The sequence below is a fragment of the Podarcis cretensis genome (assembly GCF_951804945.1).
Source record: "Podarcis cretensis genome assembly, chromosome: 4".
Taxonomy (NCBI): Eukaryota; Metazoa; Chordata; class Lepidosauria; order Squamata; family Lacertidae; genus Podarcis; species Podarcis cretensis.
The window spans coordinates 35,402,642-35,426,756 of record NC_137173.1 but is presented as its reverse complement, the minus strand read 5'-3'; the positions used below and the strand labels follow the sequence as shown (position 1 = coordinate 35,426,756).

The following is a 24,115-nucleotide window of genomic DNA, read 5'->3' as shown; positions in this document are numbered from 1 at the left end:
ATTTAAAAAAACCCACAATTTTTATACGAGGGAAATGTTGCCTTTCTTCAGACTGGTACAGATTTCAGTACAGTAATTCTAATTATTTTCACAATCCTCCACTGACCACTATCGAGCACAGCATTATGTGGACCTAAATCCACTTAAGTGGACCAACGATAGGCTGCATGCACACATGTGTTTAAAGCACATGGCTTCCCACAAAGAATTCTGGGAACAGTAGCTTACCCCTCTCAGAGCTATACTACACCCTTAACAGCCAATAGTTCCTAGAATTATTTGAGGAAAGTCATGTGCTTTAAATCATACAAGTCCATTGCTTTATTTCTCTCTTGAGAGCCAGTGTGGTGTAGTGGTTAGGAGCGGTAGTCTCGTAATCTGATGAACCGGATTCGAGTCTCTACTCCTTCACACACAGCTGCTGGGTGACCTTGGGCCAGTCACACTTCTCTGAAGTCTCTCAGCCTCGCTCACCTCACAGAGTGTTTGTTGTGGGGGAGGAAGGGAAAGGAAAATGTTAGCCGCTTTGAGACTCCTTCGGGTAGTGATAAAGTGGGATATCAAATCCAAACTCTTCTCCTTCTTCTTCTCCTCCATTTAAAAATTATAACAATGTTAGTGGATGACATAATTCTGTCTACAGCAGAACCAATCATTCTCATGATCAATTGCTCTGGCCTTTGATACTATGTTACATTGTTTTTAGGACTGGTTGTGGTTGTAAACTGTTTTAAACTGTTTTTAATTTTTATTTTACACTGCTGTGACGTGGCCTGGAATCTTCTGGTGAAGAGGGGAATATAGTGATAATAATTCACATTTGTATGATGTTGTGCCTTCTCCACAATCAGCTTGTTAGTTTGGGAGATATCCAAACACCACACTGCGAGTTTCAGGGCTGCACTGAGTGTACTGTACGCAGTCTAAATTCAAAATGTTCTGTATACCACAACATACTGTGGGCAAGGGCATAATTCTGACTGATAAACTGATAAAAATGAACTGAGGTGTATTTTAATTCAAGTTTGCTGCAGTATGGAAGTAGAATAATGATGAACCATGAACAAATATTTTCAGATATGTGTTCTTTAGCTTATCAGGGGCTAGAGAGGTGCACTGAATGGTAATGCTTACATATGGGGGAAAAACCTCATTTTAACTTCTTGCCTTCCCTTCTCCCCTCACTTTTAGATCTTCTCAGGATGAAAGGTACACAAAACCTTCAAATGCTTACTTGTGTGATAGCTAATTAATTTCCTTCCTTATATGCAGTAGCATCCCTTTCCAGTGAAAAGATGGAGCCAAACTATAGCAGCAGGATATTGTTTGAAAGCTGTTGAGATCAATGCATTTCCAGGTTCTTTATGTTTGTTCATGTGAATAAATCCACTTAGCCTGTGAAAGTTCAGTTCCCAAGTATTTAGCCATTATCAGATTTGGAGAGAAAGATCAGAATGAAATATAATTTGTGACTTGGGTATGGAATCTTTGAAAGAATAGAACAGTAGTACCATCCATCCTTCTCTCTAACAGCTCCTTTCTTAAACATTTAGTGGCGTGGAGGTTCTGTACACTGTGGTTTTTGATGGGGAAGCCATCAGCAATGCCACCTGGGACCTGATTAACCTCCAGTCCAACAAAGTGGAAGACAACGCCTTTCTAGAGATGGAAGATAATCCCACCGTTGTTTACACAGTCAGTGACTTCAGAAATTATATTGCTGAAATCCTTCATAAGAATGCTTTACTTGAGAATGCCTCCTTGAACTTGGACCCCGACTCTCTCCAGCTCATTAATGGTGTGTATTAAATAAGAAAAATGTGCAACGTCTGCCCCCAGGAATTTAATAGATTGTGACTTGTTATGGGTTTCCTCTTCAAGCTCTTAAACCAAAGCCACTATTTTGTCTCTCTAGATCAAGCCTCATGTATTTGAATTTATGGCCAAGTAGTCCTTGCCCACGTCCCCATTATATGCATTATATGAGGATGGGTGGCTGAGAAGTGGGCTACAGAGTAAAAAACTGAGCAAGGGAAATCAATTCAGGATGCTAGCAAAGTGATTCATCAAAGAATCTTCTACAGCACTGCAGAGAAGCCTAACACGTGTTGCTTTTCTCTGCAGCCACTGCCCTTAGAACCAATCTGTATATGACATTAGATGTTTCTTTCCATTTCCAGGTTTCCTGATAATTAATCAGTCCTCTCAGTTGATGGATCCCTCAGTTGACACACTCATAGAAACACACTTTAGACGCAAATACACATTTAACGTCACTTCTAGTTTGGCTTTTAGGCAACTCATTATAGTGCAGGTTGCAAATGAACCAAATGTGTTCTAGTATAGTTTGAAACCACAGTGGATCCTGGGAAATAAGCTAATTTGCATCTTGTGGCTGCTTTCCTCAGTCTCTTCATGCCAGTGGATGTATCTATTCTGTTTGCTCCAGCCACAACATGGGCATTACTCTAGCATTTCTGGACTGAGCAGGGGTGGGTGGGTGTGTTTAATACACCCTATTGAGAAAGTGCTACACATTAAGTCTTAGGAAATATTCAGAACCTTTGTTCTGAAAATAACCTAATCCTTTGCCAGAGGAGACCACAATCTCAAGAAAAGTAAAACTGGGCAATCAAATTCTGTAACTATTTTGTGTGATTATCAATTTAGAGAGTACAAAATGTACATAGAGTACTCTTCAAGTAGAGTAGAGTTTAGTCGTGCACTTGCCCCGGAGAGCAAGCTGAGTTGTGCACATTTGCCATTCTCCGAACTCCTACTAGCAGTATTGTTGCTTAGAAGCATGCGTGTTTCTTCAGTGAGATAGGAAATGAAATCAGCGCACTTAAGATCACAAGCAATTTAGAACTCTATTTAAGATACATTACTGTCTTCCTTGTTTCTTGTCTTCACAGTAAAGGAAGTGTTCTCTTCTGTAACAGAAGACCCGACTCGAATTACTGTTAGGCCCATTGATGATGTAAGTTCGTTTTTTTGTATTGGCCTGGTTCAAACATCATGCTAAGCCAAACCTTGGCTTCGTGCAAACATATAAGCCTGCTGGCTGCCGAAGAGGAGACCACATCCCCTTTGCTCATCCCCAGTCACTTTGCTGCAGCCTGTGCTGAGCTAATCTGTAGTTTAGCCTAGCAGTTAGTTTAAACCTGAGCTCATGGTTTAACTTTCCTGTAAAAACCACATGACATAAAGTACCATGGGACGAACCTTGATTACAACTCGTGGTTCGTCTGTAAACAGTTAAAGCATGAGCAGGAATTTGGTTGATATGCTGGACCAAACTATGGCTAAGCTCAGTGTGGTGCAGCAGTAAAATAACCGGGGAGGGTCAAAGGAGGCACAATCTCTCTTCAGAAAGCCAAGAGGCTCAGCCATTTGCACTAAGCCATTTTTGTTCTAGCAGTTCTTTGCCCTTTAGCCACTTATGAAGTTAACTGAATAATTCAAGTACAATAAGGTAAAACTCAAATATTTTCTTGGGGGGGGGGGAAATCAAAATATTCTCAAATCCTTCATGTAACAATAAGTACTTCATACAGGGTTTAGTCCTTTCTTAGTCATTTAAATTATTTTGGATATATCCATGAAACAGGTACAATATTAGACTGAATATGCAGTCTTGCTGGCAGAAAGCTTTGGAAAATAATTTGTTTTTGCATAGTGGTATTTCTATCGTATTTTGTAGATTCTTCAAATAGCTTGTGCATAAAAATCCAAACTTGCCAGCATCATATTGCATTTCTTAATGTAGTGTACCATTCTGAGAATTCTTGAATAATATTAGATGCCACAGGAACATCTCTCTGAATTTAAGTAAGTGATGAAGTGTAATTCCTGGCAGACATATGCAAATGCTCCAAATGTTTCTATTGAAAAGTAATTGCTCCCAGTCTTTGTGTTTATTTTGCTACTTGTGTACATTTCTCTAGGTTACATAGTACTATCTTTTCATGGTTTTGCTCACATTCCTTTAAAATGTTAGTTACTCATATGACAGCCAATGAAGATTGGGAGAAGGGTGGGAGTCAGGCATTAGGAGAGATCATCTTCTGTCTTCTACAGTGATGCCCCACAGCTTTTTGAATGAAGAGCAGTGATATGATTGGGAAGTTCTGAGTAGAGGAGTGTGTGTAGGTGCTGAACCTTTTCCCCACTGGCTATATTATTCTCTGAATTCCCCAGCTGCTTTCCCACCCCACAGAGCTCCGGGTGCATGATTAAAGGTAAACATGCATCTATACACTTTTTCTAATCACGGAAAATGAGCAATTTGAGCTGGAGCAATTGTGGGTAGGGATTAAGCAGCTTCCTGTAACTTCTCTGCACACTGTGGTTGCTTCTGGAGAGCACTTTACAAAAAAGAGCTGTTGGAGCTTTGTCTGATTACTGTGTAACATCTCTGCCACTAAGACAGCACAGTTTGTTGAAAATAGGAGATTGATTTAACTACATGCAGATCAGAAGCAGAGGTGGAGCTAGCTGCTCCAGCACTCGGAGTGGCACACATGCTGTGCACCCAGGGCCAGGGCCAGGGGGGTGCCACAGTGAGCATCCCAGGGGCAAGACACCTATGGGGTGGAGTGAGCCACCCATGGGGGGGTGGAGCGAGCTGCCCATGGCAGGCTGCTTCCTGGGCGGTGTGTGTGTGTGTGTGTGATGGAGCTATGCTGCTTTGCCAGCAGCCTTCATTCCTTCCCTCTCCCTTTTGACAGCTCAGGGGAGGCTCCCCCCCCCCCAGGAAGCAGTCCGGGAGCGGGGGGGCAATGGCACACCGCCTGCCTGCAACTCCCAAGCCTCCCTCGAGCTGTCAAAACGAAGGGGGGAAGGCCACCGGCAAAGCGGCGCAGCTCCCCCCTTTTCCCCTGACGGCTCAGGGTAGGCTTGGGAGTCACGGGCGGAACACTGAATGTCACCCCCCTCAGTGATGACACCCGGGGCGTCTTGTCCCCACTGCCCCCTTCCTCCGCCCCGATCAGAAGTATATTCTGCTCACATCTCTAAGCTTGATGGCCAGAGAATCTAGCACTTTCTCCTTCTAGTACTGTGTCAGCAATGCTCAATGGCAGTCAACTAATGGCTACATGAAGATGGATGAATATAAATGAACAGAATGGTAATTAGACAAAGTGTGCAGCTAATCAGTTGCCTGCAAAGTGGTACAGAGAATCCCCACCCGCCACACCTGGTTCTCCAGATGGGACAATACAAATTTATAGATGGTGGCTACATGCATAGACTAGACCCATTGATGTTAATGGATATAAGTTAGTTGTGTCCATTAATTTCAATGAGTCTACTCTGAGTAAGACTAGTGCTAGATACAACTTCTGATCAGTAATTTTGAAATTATTGTGTGGTAAACTTCATAGGTCACTTATGGTCTTGGTGTGTAGCTTATTAATGTGGTGGAATGTGGGAGTAAGCCTTGGGGTTTATGCACTGTGATTTGTAAGGTAATATGGGCAATCATAATGGCTTATAACCATTATGGATCTGAATTTTAGGATCGTGTTGTGGTATCTGAATGGCCCTCTGCGGATGAGTCAACTGTAAGCAACATCTTGCCACTTGATTTTACCAAGCCAGGTTTCATCTTTGATATCGAGCAGTTCAATGGCAATGAAATCTGGTTAAGACCAGATGGATTTCTGGGCAACTTCAGTTCAACACCAAAAGATCCTTTCCTCTCAAAATCTGATATCACCATTCCCCCAGACGATCTGCTCTTTGTGGATGAAAAGCAGAAATTGCATCCTGTCACGCCAACAGCATTAGAGATTGACTCACTTGTGGACTTAGAAAGCATTTCTGATTTGTCTTCATTAGAAGATGGTATGTTATTTTGTCTTGCTTGGTAGCAGCAGAGTTACATGTCTGATCTTAGAAAGCTTGGGGAGTTACTTCCTGTCTAGGGCCCCCTCCCTGTGTAAGCAAGAGTCATTGTAACCTGAAGAGATGACGGCATTTACTGGAGAAAGAATATAATAATAATCTGCTGGGGTGGGGTGGGGGAGAGAATTTGAGTAAATAAAATCCAATAAGCTAAATTTATAAGAACTACTTAACTTTGCATATGTTTATTTGTAGGGCTTGAGGATTCTAAAGAGTTGGAAGAGCTCCTTTTGCCTTCAAGTCCTGCCCCTCACATTGTGCCAAGTGACATCCCACCCACAAGTGATTCTGTGACTCCTCTTGCTCCTCTATCACCAGTGGCCTCTGTATCAGCCATAGAGCCTAGCACTAAAGAACCATTACCAACAATTTTAGAAAAGGAAACTCTGCAACCCACTGTATATATAGAAGACCACGTAGATGACTATGCTTCTGGTTCAGGACAAGAACCACAAACAAGCATATGGCCTTGGTATAGACCTACATTGGAGACAGAGGGATCAGGTGTATATGACTATAAGGAAACAGATTATATATTGCCTTCCTTAAAGGACTACACATCTAAAGACCTCCCAGATGAAGTTGTATCTCTGTCATCTCTTGAAATAGAAGGCCCTACAGTAGAAAGTGTTATGGCAACATTGACTGAGACCTACAGCATAACACAACTGGAAGATTCCAGTGAGGATCGTGAAATCATTTCTGAAATAACTGGAATTCAAGACCAAATCATAACAGAACTGTCACCAACAGACTATCTACCTATAACCATTACAATAACACCACCTGATAGCTTCTCTCCATGGAGTACGCTAGATAAACCAGAAATAATTTTAACAGCAAAACCTTCTGGGGAAAGCCCAGTGTTGGATAATTTTATAGTAGAACAGCAGATCCCTGACACAACGGCTCAAGAGGCCTCTGGATCAATTGCTCTGAAGCCTGTTGTTACTCCTTCTGCTGAAAGTTCTACCCATCGGCCTGCAGCTAAAGTCACAAGTTCAATAGCATCAACTGATTTTGAAATTTCAACCTTGGTACCTTATTTAAAAGACATGACAACTGGCCCCAGTGACTTCACTGGAGAGTTTGGTACAATCCTAATCACTAATACTCCTCCTAGCAGTTTTGACAGTGAAGTAAGCTCTTCCTCAACTCTGACTCTTACAGAGTATTCTGTCCATGCCCTCTCTGACAAGCCCACCACACAGCCAACTGTAGTTCAATCCACAGTTATCCTTGCAGAACTGGAAAAAGATTTGATCGCAAAAGATCTGGAAGTTACAGAACAGGACCAAGGAAGACATATGACTGAAAGTCATGTGGAGCTTTCTACAAGTGCCCATTCCACAGAGATGGCCAGTGTAGCTGGGGCAACTCATGAAAACCTCAGCAATGTTACTGTCCCTGCACGCGCATTAGTGGTATTCTTTAGTCTTCGAGTTACCAACATGATGTTTTCAGAGGACTTGTTTAATAAAAATTCCCCTGAATATAAAGCCCTGGAACAGAGATTCTTAGAGCTGGTAAGATATAGTTTTGAACTGAGTTTTTTTTGCCAGGGTGCATTTAGCATGTGAGTAGAACCCAGATGCACAGGGTGGTTCGAAACACCTTTTGCACAAATGATTACAAGCCAGTGACATCACATTAGATTTTTGTTTACTATAGTGACTAAAATGCACCTTGATCTGCTGTGATAGTTCACATTCAGATACTTCTATTCAGATTTATTATTTCCTCTTTTAGACTACACCTATGTGGCAAAACAAAATATCAAATGAAATTGTTAAGAATACTTATTCCTGCCCATACTAATGGCAAAGTATGCAAGCTTCATCCCGCTTGCATGATAACTAAACATTAAGGCATACACGGGAAAATTCAAACTTCAGGTTCAAATGAGTTCAACAGAATTAACATCACATATCTTATGCCTGTTTACGCAGAATTAAACCCAGCTAAATTAAACAACTAGGTTTATGTGCATACAAGTGCAGACATATAGATGGATAGACACGCAAACACAGAGAAAAATAGATTTAATCTTGTTATACTATTTCTCCTGTTTTGTAGCTGGTTCCTTATCTACAGTCCAATCTAACAGGCTTCCAGAATTTGGAAATTCTGAACTTCAGAAATGGTAGCATTGTGGTGAACAGCCGAATGAAGTTTGCAAGACCTGTGCCTCGCAATGTTACTAATGCTGTATACATGATTCTCGAAGACTTTTGCAACACTGCCTACCAGACCATGAACCTGGCTATCGACAAGTACTCCCTTGATGTGGAATCAGGTATGATAAGGAAGGAGTATTTGCTGCTTCGTTAGGAGTAAAGCCTTATTCTCACTGAAGTGACAAGTCAGTTAATTTCACAAGCTAAAACACCCAGAATCATTTTGAAGGCTACACACACACAAAGAAGGTAATGGTAAAGGGACCCCTGACTGTTAAGTCCAGTCGTGAACGACTCTGGGGTTGCGGCACTCATCTCGCTTTATTGGCTGAGGGAGCCGGTGTACAGCTTCCAGGTCATGTGGCCAGCATGACTAAGCCACTTCTGGCGAATCAGAGCAGCGCATGGAAACGTTGTTTACCTTCCCGCTAGAGTGGTACCTATTTATCTACTTGCACTTTGACGTGCTTTTGAACTGCTAGGTTGGCAGGAGCAGGGACCTAGCAACAGGAGCTAACCCCATCACGGAGATTCAAACCACTGACCTTCTGATCGGCAAGCCCTAGGCTCTGTGGTTTAGACTACAGCGCCACCCGTGTACAATTATGCTTGGTGTGAAGAGAGTAAATAGGGATAGGTTTTTCTTGTGGCTGGAAGCAGCTCACTAGGTGGGGGGCAGAGCTGCTATGTTTGCTTCAAGGCAGATGAGTTGCTGTTTATTGGGGGGATAGAGGGCAAGGTGGTGGCAGGTCAGCATGGTACAAATTTAGTAGTAGGAGCACTTGGCTGTTTCCAGTGTTGTGTTTGCACTGTGGAGCCTCCCCTCTATCTTCCCCCACCTCCTCTCTGCTGGTGTAAGCAAAAATGAGCCATCTATGGGGAAAATAGTGATGGTCTCACCCAGTGAGCTACTACTACTCATGGCCAGTTGAACATAATGTTGGAAGATTTGAGATAGACAAAATACAGCACTTCTTCACAAAACACATAGTTAAACCATGGAATTTGCTCTTGCAAGATGCAGTAATGGCCACCAACTTAAATGGCTTTTGAAAAAGGATTAGACAAATTTATGGAGGATATGACTACCCATGGCTGCTAGCCATAGTGAATAAGCTGTGCCTCCACTGCTAGGAATCACAAGTGGGGAGAGTGCTGTTGCAATCCTGTCCTGCTAATCTGGTTGGCCACTGTGATAACAGAAGGCCTTTGGTCTCATCCAACAAAACACACATCTCCATTTCTCCATATCTCTATTTCTCCATAATATTGATGTCAGAAGGGGCTGTGCAAGATCTGGATCATTGTCTGGGCACAATAGTGAACTGGATGAGTCCAGATAAACGGTATTTGAACCCTGGGAAGATGGAGGCAGTGAGTGTCGTGATTCCTGTGCCCAGGAGATCAAATGCCAAACAAATGACTGCCATTGAATCAAATTAATTCTCTAAAAATGCTTGGTGAAACAAAAATGTTTTCAGGAGGGGAAGAAATATACAAACTCCAGGTGTCTGTCTGAATTCAATAGGAATAGTTTCCCAAAATGCTGGTGCCACTGCAGTAAAAGTTCTCTTTTTGCTGGTGCCTCCAGGAGATCAAGCTGATCCTTGCAAGTTCCAGGCATGCAATGAGTTCTCTGAATGCCTTGTGAACCAGTGGAGTGGAGAGGCGGAATGTGTCTGTTATCCTGGCTATCTAAGCATTGAAGGATTGCCTTGTAATAGCATTTGTGATCTACAGCCTGACTTCTGTCAAAATGATGGCAAATGTGATATAATCCCAGGGCAAGGGGCAATATGCAGGTAAGTGAACATTTGTACAGCATTTCAAATGCAGAAGATCAGAGGCATAGGCCTATTTATGTGATAATCCAGTTTTAACATTGAATCTGGTTTCAAAACAAAAGAAATCCAGAATACTTCCCTGAAGGGTGACCCTCCCAAGATCAGGAAGCGGTGCAGCTATACAGATTTTTCCCCTGCTCAGTTTCTTCTCACATTATTTAATTGACCCATTGCAGAATATTTTAGCCTTTCACTCAGCTGCTATCTTAGATGGGTGAAGATTAGCATCCAATACGAGCTTCAGTCATTTCATGTTGACAGTAGAATAACTATTTTCTTTATCGCTTCCCTTTTGACATGGGTGGATCACAGATGCCGTGTGGGTGAGAACTGGTGGTACAGAGGAGAGCACTGCGAAGAGTATGTCTCGGAGCCATTAGTCGTGGGTATCGCAATTGCTTCGGTAGCTGGCTTCCTTCTCGTAGCATCTGCTGTTATTTTCTTCCTGGCTAGGACTCTTCGTGATCAGTACACAAAGAGCGAAATTGAAGACTCGTTAGGGTAACTATAACTTGTAGGTTATTTAATCTTGGAGACTCCATTAGCATTGAAGGGGAGCCAGATAACAGACAAATAGTAGAGATGAACAAATCTGTTGCTTTTTGGTTTCTCTCAGTATCTCATTTTTCCAATCTTAAATTCAGTTCTTTTTTGAATTGACTTTCAGTTTGCTTCTTGTTAGGACTAAATGCCAAAAAAATCCTAGTGGGTAACCTTAGCTTGATAAGTGGGAGCTGGGAGTAGCAATAGGCAATATCAACCTGGTCATGGGAGGGAAGCATAGGTGCCTGAAGAGGAATGGGCACATACATTGTGACTGCTGCAAAGTGCTAGCCTATTGAAAAGATCTTAAGTCAACCCCAGGGACGTGGGTGGTGCTGTGGGTTAAACCACAGAGCCTAGGACTTGCCGATCAGAAGGTCGGCGGTTCGAATCCCCATGACGGGGTGAGCTCCCGTTGCTCGGTCCCAGCTCATGCCAACCTAGCAGTTCGAAAGCATGTCAAAATGCAAGTAGATAAATAGGTACCACTTTGGCAGGAAGGTAAACGGTATTTCCGTGCACTGCTCCGGTTCGCCAGAAGAGGCTTAGTCATGCTGGCCACATGACCCGGAAGTTGTATGCCAGCTCCCTCAGCCAGTAAAGCGAGATGAGCGCCGCAACCCCAGAGTCGGCCACGACTGGACCTAATGGTCAGGGGTCCCTTTACCTTTACCTTTAAAGTCAACCCCCTCAGGTAGTTCAGACATGGAAGCTCTATTCATGTTAGACAAGCATCCCCAATAAGAGTTGAACACAGCTTCTGGAAGAGCACAACTGTCAGTTACCTGTTTGAGGTGTTGCTCCACTTTGCAGCATGAACATTGGTTAATGTCTAGCTTATTCCCTGGAATGTCAGAGATTGTCAGTTAAGCTTTGGGAAATATTTTGCAAAGAGGGGATTCCTGTGTTTGACATAAATTCTTTTTACTTTCTTTACAGGCAAGGAGACAGCCTTTCATCTATTGAAAATGCAGTGAAATACAACCCAATGTATGAAAGTGACGCTACTGGACACAGCCACTATTATCGGAGATATCCACAGCTTACTTCCTATAGTTCAACAAGCAATGAGACATCCACTGAGTACAGCAGTGAAGAAATCAGGCACATTTATGAACACAGCGAGCTAACTAAGGAGGTGGGTAACTTTACTTGTTTTAATGTGACCTCTATCACATCAGAATGACTTGCTAATAGCACATCAGTGTGCAATTTCAGTGCTAAATATGGAAGACCAATTTGATGAAAGCATAGTCAAAAGTACTGAAAATACAAAATTTGTACATTATGCTGCTCTGTATTGTACTAAGTACAGAACACCTTTGTTTGGAACTGTTGTGTTTTATATAGGACAATTGTGTAATGTATTATTTTCTAATGTTCCAGGAAATTCAAGACAGAATTAGGATCCTGGAACTCTATGCCAAAGATCGGCAGTTTGCAGAATTTGTAAGGCAGCATCAAATGTGAGTTAAATGTTTCTTAACTACTTCTGTAGGTGTTTTTTTCCATTGAACCTACTCATTGTGTTCTACGCAACAGTTGATTCATTCAGTGATCAGCTAAATTATCATACTGTGCAAGGAAGAAAGTAGATACAAAACCTTCATGATTATACGGCATATTGAAAGTATAAAACTGTTCAGAAGAGTTAATTATTAGCCTTAGGTCAATAGCATTTATTTCCCTAATTATTAAAATTGAATTCCTCACTGTTCCCCAGTTATTTGTATTTCATGGTGGAAAATTAAAACTGTAACTCCCATATTGTAAGGACAACTGCAATTTTAGTGCCATTGCAACTTCAAATTATATCTCAACATATTACAAAATTACATATTACAAAAGCAGTTAAATGTTTAGGAGGTAGTAAAAATGAGCCAGTCTAGAACCATTATTCGCTGCTGAAAAGCTTAAGGTTAAGCAGAATCAAATGGATATGAGAAAGAGATTATTTTCAGTATTTTTGTTTAAGACTAGATAATATTCAATAGTCTCTCCCCCTTTAAAATAGGAGTTTGAAAGCTGTCAGAAGCACAAATCCTACTACAAGTTAGTCCTGAGTTCTACACATTCAACAAGGTAATGACTAAGAATATGTAGTTATTAGTAGAATGTAATGTCTGCTACTGTGGGTTCTATAAGACTGCAAACTTGTCATGCTAAGTTATGTCATTACAAAGCTTGTTCGTTGCAAAGAATATCATTACAAAGGTTGTTCCAGCTGGTGCCTGAAGCTCAACCATATTTGCCATCTTTGATTGTTCTATTATATTAGACCGTAAGATTTTGTCTCCAAACTTTCTGAGTTGCTCAGACTACTTTGCTATTACTAGGAGGGACATTAAAGTGCAATGTATTGCCAAAACATTAATTGTCTATTGCTGCTCTCATCTTGAAGAAGCCAAATTGGGTAGATAATTTAACTGAGTATATGGTCAGTCGTCATGACATCTATTGGCATATCTAGCAGGGCAAGGTAAACTGTAGCATTCAAATCTATTCTAGGCTAGTATTTAGCAAAAGGCAGCAACCGAAAATCCACAGTGCTTATTTTATTTTAAATGCCTTTCTCTAACATAAGCCGCAAAGTTCTTGGAGTTAAGACATGAATGTCATACACAAGGAAGATTTTGTTACATAAAACATTTTTATTTACAAGAAATAAATATTTTATTTATTTGGAATGGATACAGCTCATGTGTTTCCTCAGTTTAGGATGATGTTTCACAGGTGCTGTGTACTGTTGCTCTGTCCCAGAACATGTTATTAATGCCAGAAGTCTTAGACTGTTTTTTTTCATCAGAAACAGAAAGGGTTCTTGTAGCATTTTGAAGACTATCATTTTAAATACTTTAGCCACCATAATCAATGCATTTGATGAAGTGAATGCTAGTCTATGGAAGATCATGCCATAATAAATGTGTTAGTCTTTGAGGCTTCTTATTGCTTCTGAAAGATTAGGGGGATATACTACAGGTTGCCCCTGAGCACATTCAGGGTGTCCATTCTTCAGCAACCGAGTAACCATGATAACTAAACTAAAGGAATGGAAGAGGAAGAGCCCCTCTGCAAGTGATGAAGTCTCTTTGTCTTCCTAGTTTCTCATTGTAGCCACATTGTACAGTTTCATTATGGGGCTGGTCTAGTCAATTTTGTTCCAAAAGGAAAACGAACTTTTGTAAAAATTGTGCAGGCCTACATGAATGTATGTGTGTATGCAACCATCCTTTTTCCATCTAAAACACAATTATTTTTTTAAAGAAAAAAGAACCACACATGTGTTTTAAACTACTTCAAAAATTTACTTTGTCTTTATTGGAGTTGTTTCCTAACCGACAGAGACTCATTCCAATCACATCAAAATTTTGCAGTAGTTAACATTGTTTTATTCTGGGGCTCATCCCCACGATTCCAGGATGCTTCCTGAAAAACTTTTTAAAATAGCAGGGCATAAAACATGAATTTGGTGTTATGAATAAGAACAACCTGTGCTCCAGGTGTTTTTGTAATCTGTACACAGCCTTTGATAAGAACTTACACAATTATGGCAGACTTCTCTTTTTTCTTTTCAGGAATTTTGCTCTTAAAAGTGGATCCAGTACAAGAATCACATAAGATGAAGATGGATGGTGTTGCTACAGGAACGAGGCACTGATGCGGCTTCAGAATTTCTTATAGTCTTTTCAGTGATGCATATGGATATTAATGGTTCATGAATGGATTCGTTTGACCTTGAAATGAATGAAAGAAAATGTAAGAAAGGCTCTTTTTCCTTGGATTTTCAAATGCAATGGACATCACTGAAGATGACTCAAAGCTGTAACAATCATGAAAGTTAGTTTGATTTATTTGCAAAAAGGGGCGGGTTTTAATTAAATGGGCTACTGGCCACTGTACACATGATTCTTTTCTTGTTTTGTAAATCTTTTTTCTCACATCTTCTTTTTGGTGGGGAGGGGCTATATAAATAAAAAATAAAATAAAGTGATGGTGTTCCCTGCTTTGGAGGGCTAATTTTTGCTGTTGAAAAAGTGTTAGTAGGGAGGAAAATGCTGTGTTGCATGTGACAGGTTTATAGGTAACTACTGTTTCTGCACAAGCAATTTTTTTAAAGAAGGAACTATTTGGTCCATTGACAGGAACAAGGTAAAAGAAAAGTTAGTTATCTATCTGTTTTGCACGTAAGGCATATTTAGCCTTTCTTGTCCAATATAAAATTAGAAGAAAATCTATTATTAGGAACATACTAAATGAAGAATTTCAGACTGCAAATATCCTCATATTTTCAAAGTTGTCCGGACTGTTGGCTTTCATGCTATACTTATTAGATAAGATGGCCTGAATCATCTAGGAAGTTATCTCTCCACCAAAAGAAATACGAGTGGCTGTGTACTCGTGTTTTTTTTTACATATATCACAGGCACATGTTACTGAAGGCAAGAAGGGCTACAGTTAAATAAAGGATTTTTAAACTAATAAGGGTTCAGAAGTTTGTCAGAAGTTTGCTTAAGTGTATGGTTGTTGTTGCTGATTTTTTTAATTAAAAAAGGTTTTGTTTTAATTTAGTGTATTTTCTGTGCATCTTGTTTTTTCCTCATTAATGGATTCATGATAATGTTTTTGTATGCTATGATTTGTACTGGGTTCAAATATCCCACTAGAGAGATACCAGTCAAGTTCTTAATTCTTTGGAATTGCTATGGATTTGCCCTCCCCACTATTTCTTGGCTGTATCTGCATACTGTCTCTTCTTGGTTGAGATCATTCTGAACTGAAGAATAATTTTTGTCTTGCCCCCAACAAGGCAAGAATGAATACTTTTGGGTAGTAGGTAATTCCTGGAATGTAACTGCATGACTTTGTTTAGGTAACTCTTAATAAATACCAGTAGGGGATAATTATTTCTCATGTGAATTCACATACACAATTTGTGTGTCTCTCTGGTGCTTAGCTTTTTAAGTCATAGATACTTGAAGTTTTGATGCAGTTTTGCATGGTTTAGAGGTGATGATCCCAGGATTTTTTTTTGGGGGGGGGGCTGTGCTAAAGACAATGCTGGCTCAAATCCAGCACACCTCGTTACTCCTCTAGTTTGAGTCATACTGTTGATTCTAGTAATTCTGTTCCTTATGGAGGATCAAGGCAAATCCAAAACTATAACTCCAACCCATATGCTTGCCCTCTCTCCCAGAAGTAGCCTGTTTTAACTGTGATCAGTATTCATTGTCTCCACATGTACAATGCTACCCTGCAGCCTTAACATTCCTCCATGCAATTTATGCAAAGTTTGGGATTCCCAAGGCCATTGCAATCCATTTGAGGAGCAGAGGCCCAATAAGTGAAAGGATTGATCCTCCAGCTTCCATTTCTTTGCAGCTGGAGGTACATCCTAGGATCTAGCTCTGAAATGCATTGCTGTGTAACATGGTGCAAGAGGAACCACCTCTTCATGCTTCTTTCCTGCCTTCATACTCTACCAATAATTTGCCATTTAGGGCTGGTCTGCACTGCTGCTTTGCTGCACACAAATGTTCTCTTGGGGTGAATCCGAAGTGCCTTTTCCCTGCGGCTTCTGTAGGGAGCACAGCTGGAGTTGAGGCACTAGTTAATCTTACTTAAAAATCACCCCAGTAATAAGAAGGGGCCATATTACATCATCTGAAGATACAGCTGAACAAAACACTGTCGTCAAGGTTGTCACAGTTGGGTGGAGCTGAGTGCACACTTTTGTCTAATTAGCAGCTTATCATATGACTTTTGCTATTGCTATGTGTGCGCTTGTGAAGAAATCCTTGCGATAATCCTCCAGTCTTAAAACACAGCTCAGTTACAACACAATATAATTAATGAAAACATGTGGAGAAAGGAAATTTAATTAATGGGTTCACAGGAAAAGAGATACTGCATAGGCAAATGTGCCTAAAGCAATGAAAACGCAAGCAAGCAAACTAATCGGCAGTGCAGACACAGCTTCCGTTATAGAAATAAATAATATTTTAGTTATCATTAGAGATTGACAAGTAATATATCATGTAGTCTGAGAGAAAATTCTCTAGCATGTAGGCAAACTCTGTGTGATGTGGCTCTGTGCACATCCTTCAACAACAGCTTCTGATTTCTTGAATGCTAGCCTTGAAGAGGTTCTGGTCATGCTAAAAATGAATATTTCATTGTGTATACAGGAAATGTTTTTCTTATTGTACATAATATTATCTGTTTATTTTTCACTGCAATAAAACTTTTTTGTTGTTTCAAGAATTCCCAAGATTATTATTTATCATTTATATAGCAATGATGCAACAGTATAATTGTTGAGAAGCCCTAAAGGCTTGTAGGTTAGTTAATTTAGCTGACTGAATTTCTGAATTGCTTCACACAACAGAGAGTTCCGAAGTGATTTACAAAAATAAAATACAAAAAAAGACAGTTGAAAATACAAGCACGTGTTAAAAATGTAACCAGAATAAAAACATCCAATTTCTAACATCCAACAGGTGCTATTCAAATGTCGGGGGAAACAAAGATACCTTTGCCTGGCATCAAAATGATGACAAAGCTAACAAAAGATGAGCCTTTCTCAGGAGAGCATTCTATAGAGGGGGAGCTATCACAGAAAAGGCTCATTCTTTCACCACAGCCCTCCAAACCTCTCTCACAGATGGCACCCAGCGAAGGTTCTCAGGGTCTGGACGGGTTCATATGGGGAGCTGTTCCTGAACTATATAAGGCTTGAAAAGTCAAAAACAGGACTTGGAAATTGTCCTGGAAACAATTTGGTAGCCAGTGCAGTCAGGCCAGAACCAGTGCTACATGTTCATGTCTTCTTGTCCCAGTTAATCTAGCCATCACATTCTGCACTCATTTTTGTTTCTGAACTATCATGAAAGACAGCCCCATGTGCAGTGCATTGGAGTAGTCTAGCCAACTGAAGCTATGCTTTCCCCATCCAGTTAGGGTTGAAGCTGGGCAACCAGTCAAAGCTGGTAGAAGACACTCTGTGCCGCTGAGGCCACTTGAGCTTCCAACGACAGTGTTGGATCCAGCACTGCAAGTGGAGTCCATCTAATTTGGACAGAATTGGGGGAGGGGGTGTTGACCAGGTATAACTTGGGGTCAGCTAATAAGTCTTATTAGCATGCAGCAAAATCTAGGAGCCCCTGCCTGTATGGCACATATTGCCACACCTATAAATTGGCATGATGATGTTCAATTTCCAGCCAGTTGGCATTTGAGCTGTGTTATTTATATGGGTATAGAGCTTGGACAGGATGAAGCTGCTATTTGCTGCTGTCAGTGGCTTAGGAGAGGGAATTTTCAGCAGGAAAACAGTATGGGAGGAAACAGAAGTGGAGCTAGCTGCTCCAGCACCTGGAGGGGTGCACATGCTGTGCACCCAGGGGTGGGGATAGCCGCCCGTGGGGGCAGGGTGAGCATCCCACCTGGGGCGGACTGAACCCATTGCATCCCCCTTCCCCCGCCAGTGGGAGGAAGGGGTTAACTCACCCATTCATCCCAGTTGGGGCGCTGATCAGGAACCCGCCCCCCATTCTCCATGGCTGCAATTATTTTTTAAAAAGGAAAAAAATAGTCCAAATCATGTGAGTCAAAGACCTGTTCAGCTTGATGCATTGTTTGAAAGACAGATTATAGTAAACCAAGTGTGGCATTCTGAGCTAAATGCACCAAGGCAGCAGCAGCAGCTAGTTCTACTATGTGTAAAACTGGGGGAATATGACTGTGAAAAGGGGACTGCGGAATGTGCTCAATATGGACAAATGCCCAGTCCATGTTAAAGGTCCTGCAGTCTTACAGCAGCACAGTCTCGCAGAGGCAGTTACAAAAGAGCCCTCTCAGCTTTGATGAAAGAGGATTAGCTGAAAGAATATTGCAAAAGATTAGTGGCGTCTTGCAGAGGAAGAGGGCACCACAGAGCACTTCCTGAGGCAGCTCAAGCCTCACAAAGGACTAAATGAAGGGGCTTTTCCTTGTTTGACCTGCAGGTAGTGGCTTCTTGCTACACATTGCATCCATCTATAATCATTTGTTGAGGAAGTGAGCACCTCCATTCTTCCATTCTGCTCTTTCCAGAAAGAGAGATAACGCTAATAGGTTTATATGACTAAACAGGAATGTTTATATATAACTCCAAAGTACACTCAAGACATCAAAGCTACCACACCTAAAAATAAAAAGACTATTCTATGGACTAAAGTTGAGAAAAACTGACCGCACCAACACCTATATGCATACATTCAAAGGTCATACTGTGATATTACTTCCATTAAAAAATATTTCCATTTCAAAATATTACTTCCATTAAAAATATGTTATATGTCTAGAATTTTAGAAGTTTACACCCCAAGATCCAATGGAGAACACGGTTAACACAATCCATCAGTGGTGCATGAATTTTTCAGTTTTGTTTTTTTCTCAGTTTCTCTTTTTTCCAATTTTAAGTTTAGGTCTCCCACATTTCCACATAAGTTTGTGAAGTATTATGTTTGAAAGTCCTCACTGGATTTTAGTGCAAACCTCCTCTAATATGCATCTTTGTGTATGCAATTTTGCCTGCCTTACATATTTTTGCAAAGCAATTTTCCCCAATATAATGCATTTCCAAATGTTATTTTCACTAATATGCACATGTTACCCTAGTGCAGGCATTTTTGTACACATTACCTGGCTGGAAAATTGCAACGCAAAATTCAGAGAAATGCGAATTTCAATGGATAGCAGTGTTTCAGTCCACACATTGGTTCCCAAAGTGTGACTTTAGGAGGTTCATCTGAAAATGTGAAGTGAATTGAGTTTCCTCTCCATTCCAACCAGGAAGATCTTTCAGAGAAGCCATAATTGAACAAAAGTGCAGTAGATGCTGAGCTCCTATTTATTTCACTTGGACACTTGCATGATCATTTCCTAGAGAAGTTTGTTTTGTGTCTGTGCCTCCTCTGTGAATGAGAGAGAGAGAGAGAGAGAGAGAGAGAGAGAGAGAGAGAGAGAGAGATGGAGAGATTATGCTGTCTAGTGAAATTAGTTCTGCATCATTTTGCAGTTTGGGGACATCAGCAACAGGAGTCAATTGCTTTTTCCAATGGACTGTAAATAGGTCAGCATTCTTTCTACAGAGTTTATGACCAGCACGTTGAACATGGACAAATGTTGGAACCACGAGTAATTTACCTGCCAACATGGAACAGTTTTGCAATTGCCTGTGTTATTAAAGGAAATATACAGTGTTATGTATAGGGTTTTGTGAGTGCATTTTGCACAGCATTAAGCCAGATAGTCCATAAATGGGCCACAAATTCCCTCGTTACTGTTGCCACTCCCTTCATGTATTTTTTACAACATGCAATAAATGTGAATGTATTGTAATGTTAAATATTTAAAATTACAGCAATATGCAGTATTAAAGTGCTAGTAGCGTGGTTGTGAGGAATTACCAGGTGCACGGTGAAGCACAGTGTGTTTTCTAGTCATAAGTGGGATCTCTGATGGCTTTCTTGGAGCCTTGTTCTGGTTCAGGGCTAGCTGCCAATTTCTACTTTTTCTGTATACAAAACACTAGATGCAAAATACCACAAGTGACAACAAAAATACACTATTAACTTTAAAAAAGAATACCAGTGCAAAGCATTTGTATCATTTCAAGCCCATTTTCTATTTCATAAAACTGATGTAGAGAGTCCAAACTCTCTACATCAGAAATGTCTGCATTTAGAGAGAGGGAAATTTAGATAAGTTTCATTGCAAACTTCCACTTTAAAATACTGAGTTATCAGCAACTCAAACCTTTTCTGAAGCATAGTCTAAACACATATTGTGGAATAAAAAGCTGCCTGAATCAGCTTCCCCTTTGATAATTTCAATCTTCCAAAGTCATGAAGGGTCCAAAACTAGCTAAAGTGAGGGAGATATTTCAGGCACAGACAGAACTAGATGTCATTTGACATTTAAGTTCTACTTCCAAGATAATACTTGTAAGGGTGACTAAATACTGACATATTATTGCACTCATTCTTGAAGACTAAGAATTTTAGGAATTGTCCAGAATGCTAACGGGACCATAAGTACAAGCTCAATGATAAAAAGTAATGAATGCCCAAATAAATACATTTCTCATGGTCTTGCAAGTAAGGTTTTTGGTTGCTTAGCACAATATAGCACAGGAACAGATGGTAAGCATCTTTACTCCATAACGTTAAGCTGTATACCATATGCTTGTTATTTCAGTGTGCCTCCTTTTCGGCTCAGCAGGCTTGAAAAGATTTTTCCATAGTTCAAATTTTTCTTCCTACTTTGAGTTCATGTGTTGACTGGTTGCTTAGAATTCTTAAGCTGATACATTTCAAACGGTCTTACTTAACTTTAAAACGTTGCCACAATATCAGCAGCAATATAGATTTCCAAAGCTGATACAGCCCATTTATGTGCCTATAACATAAATTCGGGAATTTAAAGGCATGTGACTCTAATTTCAGCCTTGTTGAAGCTTCGGTTCTAATTTCCCATTCGTGTTTCAGAATCAACAGTTTCTATTGCGATCGTTCCTCCTTGCTGATTCCCAGTTTGCTTCTGCCATGAGAACATAAGAAACAGCCCTGCTGAATCAGGCCAAAGGCCCATCCCATCTAGCAGCCTGTTCTCACTGTGGCCAACCAGATGCTTATGGGAAGCCCTCAAACAGAGCCTGAGTACAATAGCACTCTCCCCTGAGAGCCAGTGTGGTGTAGAGGTTAAGAGTGGTGGACTCGTAATCTGCTGAACTGGGTTTGCGTCCCCGCTCTTCCACATGCAGCTGCTGGGTGACCTTGGGCTAGTCACGCTTCTTTGCATCCAGAAGTGAAGGTAGAACATAGCTATAATAATAATAATAATAATAATAATAATAATAATAATACCCCACCCATCTAGCTGGTTTTCCCCAGACACTTTGGGCGGCTCCCAACAGAATATTAAAAACACAATAAAAAAATTGAACATTAAAAACTTCGCTGAACAGGGCTGCCTTCAGATGTCTTCTAAAACTCAGATAGTTGTTTATTTCCTCGACATCTGATGGGAGGGCGTTCCACAGGGTGGGCGCCACTCCCAAGAAGGCCCTCTGCTTGGTTCTCTGTAACTTCACTTCTTGAAGTGAGGGAACCGCCAGAAGACCCTCAGAGCTGGACCTCAGTGTCCGAGCTGCACGATGGGGGTGGAGACGCTCCTTCAGGTATACTGGGCCCAGGCCGTTTAGGGCTTTAAAGGTCAGCACCAACACTTTGAATTGCGCTCGGAAATGTTCTGGGAGCCATCACACTTAGTAGCCATGAATAGCCTTTTCCTCCATGTTCAGGGAAAACCTGCATGCCATCATTCCTTAAGATGATGCAATTGGCTCCCTTGTCAAACAGGGGACACATTGAGATGTTATTCTTTGTAGTATCTACCAAGTACAAGGCAGGGTCAGGAGAGGCTCTTTTGGTGAGACAGTGCCATGGAGCAGCCCCCTTTGCAGTGGCATCAATGCCGCTTACCTGGATGGCCTAGGTCCGTTCCCCCACCCCCACCCGGGTATTCATAAACTGTAATTCAGTGGCAAGGCCCATGAGTACATAGATTAGTAAGCAGGGCTTTTCTCAGCCAGAATTTGCTGGAACTCAGTTCTGGCACCTCTCAAGTGGGCGCCATTGCCATTATAAGTGAATAAGGGAGGCATTTGTATGAGTTCCGGCACCTCTTTCTAGAAAAACAGTATTGCTAGTAAGAGAGAATAGAAGGATAAACTCATGATGGGGAAAAAAGGTGTGCTAAGGGTCCTGGTGCTTCCGGAGATTAACATCAGCATATGGTTCCTTTCTCTTCCCAATTACCGGCTCAAATCCAGCTAGATCAGCATTTACCATCTGTTTTTGTTACCATCTGTTAATTTATTACCCCAGAGAAGTTAACTGGGGTTCTCAATCCAGTTTAGAATGGACAGGTGGTCATAATGACAGCTCAACTCTGCAGTCATTAACGTGGAGATCTGGCTCAACTTCCTTGTGGGCAGCCAAAACTGACCACCTCAGCCAGGAGGACTTTTCCTTAATTACATTTCGCTTTCTCCTGAGAGGCATTTTCCAATGTGTTTTTCCAACTAAATAGACATTTTCCACTGAAGGAAAAAGTTGCCTCACAAATCTATTAAGCTCTGTTCTTCATCTCCAAATTTAGTACTTGTGTCTCCTTAATGCTTTTGCCCCCAAATGATTTGAAGAATGGCCAAAATCTTTATATTATCAGAAGTCTGTACTAAATAATACTAAACACAGACATGGTATTGTATGGAAAACAGAGTCAATCTGAATAGTTAGGACTCAGGCTGAGTTGAAACTGGGGAGCTCATATTGTGAAAATTGACTTTCGGCTATTGTTCGAGCAAAATAAGCTAAAATTTCGAAAAACTTATTTGGTTTTGTGTGATCATCACAAAGCATAATTTGATTGTTTACATGAGGCATCAAAGCAAGGCTTCCTGTCCTCACTCCTGACTTTGTGAAGTTATCATGTACCCAAAATTTTATTTGCTGTATAAAAATCTAACACCATGTTGCCCACATGACCCCTGGATTGACTGGGATAACCTCAGGAGGACCCTCTTTCCCTCCAAGGCTTCCTTCGCACATGAAGTCAACAATAATTATGAGAGGAAAGTGTTTCTGAAAACAACATCATGCCTTCACAATAACCAGAAGCGTTTGCATGGGAAGCCATGTGAAAAGTCTTTTGATTTAAGTTTGTCCACCTGCTGCACCTGTGCCTCAGCCACAGCAGAGTACTTGCTTTTCACCTTTGCTGTTCACCTTTACGCCTAGGCATTTTACCTCAGCTATACCTTATTAAGAGTGATGTGAAAGCCAGGTGTCCTGGATAGTGGAGTCATTAATGATCTTTGGCTTAAAACCAAACAACCACACAACAGTGCTAGATTTAAGAGAGAGAAAATGCATGCAAAATGCCACTGGGGGAAGGAACACCACACAATGGAATTTAAAGTTCCATTGGAAGAGATTAAAAAACACACCAAGTTGTCATGGTAACTGCGGAATAAAATCTCTGTTAAGCTGACAGGCTCTGTCCCCTCCTCTCCCATCCTGAGGCTGGGAAAATGTATGCTGTATGATTTCCCATAAGTCAGATGAGAGCCTTTATCTCAGCTGATGGCAAATGCTAGGTTAAATATAGGCTATTGCCATGCCAGCAGCTATCTAACTAATCAAGCATGAAATTCAATAGGCATTTGCCACAAGTTGATTGATCCAAACATTAATCAGATGATGCGATCTCAGCAGTGATAAGTCGTAACAGAAATGTACATCAACTCAACGAACACAACAACAAAGGGATTCAAATCTTGAATATCTCATCCCACTACAACTGATATCATTAAACAATAAATAAATAAATAGACTATTGTAAGAGGAAAGGAAGCATTGGGTGTGTGAAAATTGCCTAAAAGTGTGAGTGCTTATTTAGATATGAGCTTATGGTTTCCCCCCCCTCAACTGTGGGACACTTCTATTTGGCTGTGGTTTTATACAAACCACACTTCGGATGATTGCAAACTGTTAAGGATTAATGGCTGATATTTATATACCTGCACCAGCACAA

At 40.9% G+C, this 24,115-nt stretch overlaps 1 protein-coding gene across 1 annotated transcript in view; it reads left to right on the top strand.

Moving 5' to 3' along the window:
• The window catches only part of IMPG2 (interphotoreceptor matrix proteoglycan 2), a gene marked incomplete at its 5' end in the record, with an annotated part of 58,954 nt that extends 42,219 nt beyond the window's left edge, over window positions 1-16,735 (top strand). Inside the window, 12 exons of the mRNA XM_079972180.1 lie at window positions 1,192-1,209; window positions 1,554-1,798; window positions 2,916-2,980; window positions 5,523-5,850; window positions 6,106-7,436; window positions 7,987-8,206; window positions 9,679-9,889; window positions 10,244-10,432; window positions 11,414-11,612; window positions 11,861-11,940; window positions 12,489-12,556; window positions 14,050-16,735. Coding sequence (XP_079828306.1) covers window positions 1,192-1,209; window positions 1,554-1,798; window positions 2,916-2,980; window positions 5,523-5,850; window positions 6,106-7,436; window positions 7,987-8,206; window positions 9,679-9,889; window positions 10,244-10,432; window positions 11,414-11,612; window positions 11,861-11,940; window positions 12,489-12,531 — 2,929 coding nt within the window. The 3' untranslated portion in view covers window positions 12,532-12,556; window positions 14,050-16,735. The remainder of the gene's footprint in view (window positions 1-1,191; window positions 1,210-1,553; window positions 1,799-2,915; window positions 2,981-5,522; window positions 5,851-6,105; window positions 7,437-7,986; window positions 8,207-9,678; window positions 9,890-10,243; window positions 10,433-11,413; window positions 11,613-11,860; window positions 11,941-12,488; window positions 12,557-14,049) is intronic.
• Between the last annotated feature and the right edge of the window lie 7,380 nt (window positions 16,736-24,115).